The 7,500-nt window shown below is 37.5% G+C and overlaps 1 protein-coding gene across 3 annotated transcripts in view; it reads right to left on the bottom strand.

Annotated features, from left to right (window-relative positions):
* LOC115220548 (plexin-A2) overlaps nt 1-7,500 on the bottom strand; it is a 307,994-nt gene that overhangs the window by 108,691 nt on the left and 191,803 nt on the right. For all 3 annotated transcript variants that reach the window (XM_029790694.2, XM_036510169.1, XM_029790693.2), the window contains exon 6: nt 3,371-3,471. In XM_029790694.2, the coding sequence (XP_029646554.2) occupies nt 3,371-3,471 (101 nt within the window). The remainder of the gene's footprint in view (nt 1-3,370; nt 3,472-7,500) is intronic.

A 7,500-nucleotide genomic window follows, 5' to 3' on the forward strand; every position in this document is an offset into this window, starting at 1 on the left:
TCCATCATTTTGTACCTCTTCATCTTGACATCATATCATACAACCAATACCACTCGTCTCCACTGTATCATAAAAAACACAAAGAAATATTCTTTTTTACTCTAGGCACAAGGCCTGAAATTTTAGAGAAGGAGGCCAGTTGATTAGATCGACCCTAGCATGCAACTGGTACTTAATTTATCAATCCCGAAAGGATGAAAGGCAAAGTCAACCTCAGCAGAATTTGAACTCAGAACATAAAGACAGATGAAATACCTATTTCTTTACTGCCCACAAGGGGCTACACACAGAGGGGACAAAAAAGGACAGACAAATGGATTAAGTTGACCCCAGTGTGTAACTGGTACTTATTTAATCGACCCCGAAAGGATGAAAGGCAAAGTTGACCTCGGCGGAATTTGAACTCAGAACGTAGCGGCAGATGAAATACTGCAAAGCATTTTGCCCAGTGTGCTAATGTTTCTGCTAGCTCACTGCCTTAGACATGAGGAAATATTACATAGCTTGGAGACAAAGTGAGGATTGGCAACAGGAAGGACATCCAGCTGTAGAAAATATTTTATCAACAAATTCCTTCTGACTCATGCAAGCATCAAAAGATGGATGTTAAAATAATGATGAAGACAAAGCTGATGTTGATGATCATGATGATCATACAATGATGATGATGAGGAAGATGATGAGGAAAATGATGATGATGATGATGATGATGATGATGATAAAGAGGATAAAGATGATTATGATGAAGTTGAAGACAAAGAAGCTGAAGATGCTGCTGCTGCAGATGACGAAGATGATGATGATGCTGATAAAGATGGTGAAGATGATGAAAATGATGATGATAATGATGAAGATGATGATGCAGATGAAGGTAAAGGTTATGAAAATGATGATGATGATGATGATGAAGAGGTGGAGTTTGACAAGAACAAAACAACAGAAATTAAATAAAATACCGGAAATATGAAACAATAAATTTATCAAACTGCGAAAGCATTAAACTATAAAATTATCAAACAGTGAGTGTATAGAATTACAGAATTATCAGACAATAAGGACATGGAGTCGCAACATCATTATCAAATGATGACAGCGTCATTGTTGTCAACATCAACATCATCAAACGTTTATGTTTCATGTTGGCCTTGGTTGGAAGGTTTTACATGCTTTGTACGGCTGGATGTCTTTCCTAAAGCCAACCACTTTACAATGTGTACTGGGTACCTTTTATGAGGTACCAGCACTTGAGAGGTTGCTATGCAGCTTGCAAGACAATGAACCCTGATATGCAATATGATTATCACATAATATGGTTGAGAAGCTTCACTCCCAACCGTGTACTTTGGGCACATTTATGTGTGTGTGTATGCATACATACATATGCATATATATATATATATATATATATATATATATATATATATGTATATATCAAAAGGATGTGTTATAATACTATTCCACAGCCATATCAACAATCCAACATATGTCCATCATCAGCTGCCACATGGAAATCATTATGGTTTTGACACCTGGGCAGTACCATTCGATCCGGTGGTGTCAACAGCACTAAAATAAGTGTTGTTTTGAGAACAAACAAACCAAATAAACCATAACTTTCAAACACATTTACCCTATGTATAACTGTATTGATAAATAAATTCAGTAAGTAAATTACAATCACTCTTAATATGTAACTAAATAGTGAAAACTCTATTAAGTCATACAAAAATTATGATCCCTACTGTCTTATGTACATGTGTTTGTGTGTATATATGCACACATATATATGCATCTATCTATCTATCTATCTATCTATCTATCTATCTATCTATCTATCTATCTATATCTGTATATGTGTATGTGTGTATGTATATATATGTCTGTATATACATGCGTATATGTATGTATATAATAAATTATTTTTTCATAATGAGATATAAAATCAAAGCTGTGTAGATTTTAGAACATTTATAGATAGAAGGTCTTACAGCTGTTTCCAGGATATTTATTATATCCCTTCATTGGAGACGATGTGAGAGGATGGTTAAGTAATAGTTAATTTAGATAACCTACAAAATAGAGAGTGAGGTGGAGGAGAGAAAATAGATGTGAGATGTGTTTGTGTGTATATATATAAATAAATAATATAATATATATACATATATATATACATGCATAGTTGGTTACAGGACATCACCAACAGTGCAAATAACATACACACAAGAGATACATACAAGACGTGGACAGTAATTACAGGACAAAAACGAGTGAAATATGTAAACAATGAGAAAAAATGAAAATATATATGATGAGCTTTCACACAGTTTCTCTCCACCAAATTTACTCACAACGTGGCCTGGTGTTATAGTAGAACACACTTGCTCAATGTGCTGTGCAGAGCGACTGATCTCAGAAGTAAGTGGTTGCAAAGCAGGCTTCTTAACCACACAGCCATGCTTGTGTTTATGGATTGACAATTACCCCCACGACAAAGCAACAAGCAACCAGAAGTAAGAATAGGCTTCAAGGGACCACTTAGTTATGTTGGGAGTTACTAAAGAAGAGCAAAAAGGAAAATTAGAAGAGTTATAAAAATTCCAAGGAAAAGCTGCCCTGAAGATCATAAAATGACGGACGCAAGATTCAGAAGAGTTAGAAAAGAGTTATTTCACATTGCTCCAGTTCACTCATTGGCAGAAATGAATTGTGATGTCACTGGTGCCAAGCTGTATCAGCCTTTGCCTTTCCCTTGAATAACATTGGTGACATGGAGAGGCTGGTGTACATGGGTGACTGTTGGTCTTCCATAAACAACCTTGCCCGGACCTGGACTTGTGCCTCGAAGGGTAACTTTCAAGGTGCAACCCTATGGTCATTCATGACTGAAGGGGGTCTTTACCCTTACCTATTACCTTTTATATTGCCCCATGGCCAGACATGTTTTTCATGGAACCCTAGAATTGAATGACCTCACTGCCATGATTTATTTGGAAAAATAAACAAAGGAAGGAAGCTTTCTAAGATAGATGTTTGAAGAAAGAAGGTACTGGAATAAAAGTTCTTCTTACAAAAGTGGGACAGCAATAACATTGAAAGGATGAGAATTAGCAGAAAAATGAGATGCTTGGATTCTAAGCAGCTGAAAACAGGAAGTGAGTTCTATAAGATGGATGTTTGAGGAAAGAAGTTACTGGAGTGAAAGCAGCCCTTACAGGTTGAGGATCTACAACATTGAAAGAATGAGGGTTACCTGAAAGTTAGAAAGTTTTGAGGAACAAATGACCGAGACGATGGAAGTACTTGTAAAACAGAGATAAAAATGTAATAATGGTTTAATTGTTTTAGGGTCTAATGACAAAGGAATATTTACCTGTCTTCCAAAAAACACCAGCCACAAAATGGGTCTTCATCTGCCAAACATTTCTGACAACTTTTTCTGGATTCACAATCTTGTATTTTAACTTTGTGTACCTGGAAAAAACACAATATATAAAAGTGAGATGAAATATTTGACATTAAAAGCATTCACAATACAAAAAGAAAAACAAAATAAATTAGACCATTAGCATCATCATCATCATTGTTCGACCGTGGTCGAGACAATGGAATTTACCATGCTACGCCAGACTTCACGATCCATCATGGCATTACGGAGGTCCTGTTGCTGGATGCCTGTATCCCTGGAGAACGTGATCAGAGACAGGACCTGGCAAAGCAGGGGCTGGACCTATATCCGCAGGTATACCATTAGGTCTGGTTCCCTGGGGAAGAGGAACCCTGGTGTAGTTAATTGTAAATTCCATAGTCTTTTCAAATGGCTAATAATGTGTGCACGCGCCACTACTACACACATTGGAAAGCATTGTACAACCAAGTACTAAAGAAGATCTTTCCTCCTCCATGAAACAAAGCTGTTCCCGCTGGACATCAACCCAGTATTTCTAAGCTACGGACCGAGTGATTTATTCTAAGGTTATCTCCCTAGATAGATTGCCTTCACTACGGCTAAGGAGCCCTTTCTACCCCACTATTAGCATTTAAACTGGCCATATCAGGCCCTACTATTCTACCCGTTCTAAGTTCAAACTGGCCAGTTCTGGCCTTTGACACCTATCCTACAATGTCATCCTGAAAATAAAAAAAATCACCTTATTGAAATTTCAAAGCTATTTGATAATGCATAACTAATTCAAAGCAATGTGAATAAAAAGTCGTTAAGAAGTAAATTGGTACTCTACGAGGGTTCCAGTTGATCCAATCAATGGAACAACCTGCTTGTGAAATTAATGTCCAAGAGGTTGAGTACTCCACAGACACACACACCCTTAACCCTTTTGTTACAATATTTATTTTGAGATGCTCTGTGTTTCTTTCAATTAATTTTAAATAACAAAGAATTTAGTAAAATAACTCAGTTATCATTAAGCTAGCGTTAGGAACATAAATCGTGATTAATGTTTGGTGGAAGATTTTTATTCAGAACTTTTGAAAACAAGACATTTGTACTACAGAGCCAGAGGTGGTTTCACCTGGTTTGCTATCAGAAGGGTTAACATAGTTTTCAGGAAGATTCAGCATGACACAGAATGTGACGCGACCAGCCCTTTGAAATCATCATCATCATCATCTAGTGTTTTAAATCTGGGTTTTGTCCCCGTTAATTGGGGTGGCTGGATCTACCACAATGTCATAGCAACTGAGGTAAGCAGGTGCAGCCCACCTCAACCTTTGGGCTGGCTGGTTTCAAATTTTGGCACAAAACCAGCAAGTCTGGCAGATGGGATAAATCGACTCATCTCACGACAATTAGCACCCAATAGGACAATTCTTCCCCCAATGACAACTACTCCCAACGACAATTACCCCTCCTTGGTTCATTACCCCCTCTCCAATATATTAAGAAGTTTTAAATCATCATTTATTGCCCTCAGGGGTAATTGTTTCGGGGGGGGGGGCAGGGTTATTGTCCAGTGGGGATAAATGTTAGAATCAAATTAACTATGCCTACCCCAGTGATCAACTGATATTTATTTTATTGACCCAGAAAGGATAAAAGGTAAAGTCAACCTTGGTGGAATTTGAACTCAGAATGTAAAGATGTGCGAGATACCACTAGGCATTTTGTCCAGTGTGCCAACAGTTCTGCCAGCTGACAATGATGATGATGATGATGACGATGATGATTACTGTTTTCACAAAACCCCTTGTCATTGAAAGGGGTTATAACACATTTGAATCTTTGCCCCTAACCCCGCGCATAACTGGTACTCATTCAATAAACTGTGATGAGAAATATAAAAAAAAAATAGAGAATAAACATGCCCCTTAAATGGCACCTGTGGAGAGTGGATACTAAACGATGATGATGATGATGATGATAATGACGAAAAAGAAAAAAAAAAGAGGAAAAACTAAAAAAAAAAAAAGTAGCAAACTAAGACATCTCTTGGGATTTGAACTCAGGACAGAGAAGGAAAGAACCAAATACTACACTGATCATACTGATTTTGTCAACGCATTGCTTCAAACGATACAATGTTGAATTCTCATCAGCTCTTATCTTACTTCCTTTCTAGATATCAATCGTGGCTATTTCGTCTCTGTTATTATTGTAATGATAATTACTAAGACCATTAATTTCAGCTTTAGAATGGTATAGATTACGGTATTTATATATTTATGCCATGTCTCGATTAGTTTGATCTCTGATAGTTATCAAAGTATCTTATTTCTGAATATATAAATATATAGATCTCATGATCACAATTATGATCACCATTTAATGTGTAATTTTCAATGCTTGCATGGGTCAGGCGGAATTTGTTGAGGCAGATATTCTACAGCCAGATGGCTTTCCTGCTGCCAATATGCTCCAGCTTCCAAGCAAGGTAATGATAGAGCCCCTAATATATTGCTACCTGAAGGTGCATGGCCCAGTGGTTAGGACAACAAGCTCGCAATCATGAAATAGTGAGTTTGATTCTAGGACCGGGCTGTGTGTTGTGTTCTTGAGCAAGACACTTTATATCACGTTGCTCTAGTTCACTCATCTGTAGAAATGAATTGTGATGTCACTGGTGCTAAGCTGCATCGGCCTTTGCCTTTCCCTTGAATAACATTGGTGGTGTGGAGAGGCTGGTGTACATGGGCGACTGTTGGTCTTCCATAAACAACCTTGCCCGGACCTGGACTTGTGCCTTGAAGGGTAACTTTCAAGCTTGCTGCCCTACGTTTTCGCATAATACTGGAATCAAAGGACACTGCCTGCATTATGGTGACATTCGTGTAGAACTATCACAACACACACACACATACACATGTGCATGCACACATACATACACATACATGTGTGACAGATTTCCACACAGTTTTTGTTGAGGAAATTCCTTCACAAGGCACTGGTCAGCCCAGAGCTAAAGCAGAAGGCACCTGCCCAAGAAGTCACGTAGGGGGATTGAACCTGATACTACATGGTTGCATAGCAAACATATTAAACCACGAAAGTGGTTTCTATCATGCACGATGACTGATGAAGCATCATGTAACCCATTCATTTGATGGATGATGATGATGCTGTAAGATGTATGGTTTCTATGTCTTCTTACATTCGAAGAATTACAGTAAAAGAGATTTCTGTATGATTTTGTCGCCTCCTGCCAACTCCTCTTACCCATCCAACCGAAATAAATAAAAGTAAATGAAATAAAAGAAAACAACACACACACACATACAAAAACAATAAACAAAACTAAAACGTAAACCTTTCTAGCCAAGCTAATTTATTGTGTTGGAGATAATCTAACTGTCGAGGGGGAATTTGTGGTAAGAAGAAGACAAAGATATTTATGGAATATCTGAGTGTATTATTGGTAATAAATAGATTGTTTTTAATGCTGTATGGCAATAAAAACATGGCCAGGGAAATGTCAAAGAAATAAAACGACTGGCAAACAATAAACAAAATATAATCTACCAGATTCATCATTATCATCATCATCATCATTGTTTTAATGTAGTTTCCCATGCTTGCATGAGTCGGGCGGAAATTGCCGAGAGAGATTTTGTACAGCCAAATGAATGCTTTTCTTTTCACTGACCCGAACTTGTTTTCCAAGTAATGCTAGTATTACTCCATGGCCAGACATGTTTTCCCGGAAGATTGGAAGGGAAAAACACTGCTTGTGTTAGTGTGACACTCATTCACAACCCTCATGCAATGTCAAGGTAAGGAGACACACACACACACGCACACACATATATATAGAAACACAGTTGTCAATTGTGGAACACAACTGTCACTACATAAACCTGACGACTGTGTAATGCATGAAAGTACTAGTTTATTGTAAAAATTGTAAATAACAAACATGAAAACCAAACTAAGAATTTCATTGATTAGTATATTCTTCTATACACAATCATCGTTTAATGTGCATGCATGGGTAGCATGGTTGACAAGAGCTGCCCAGGTAGAAAAACTACCCAAGGCTACTGTGTCTG

Source organism: Octopus sinensis, linkage group LG16, assembly GCF_006345805.1.
Source record: "Octopus sinensis linkage group LG16, ASM634580v1, whole genome shotgun sequence".
Lineage (NCBI taxonomy): Eukaryota > Metazoa > Mollusca > Cephalopoda > Octopoda > Octopodidae > Octopus > Octopus sinensis.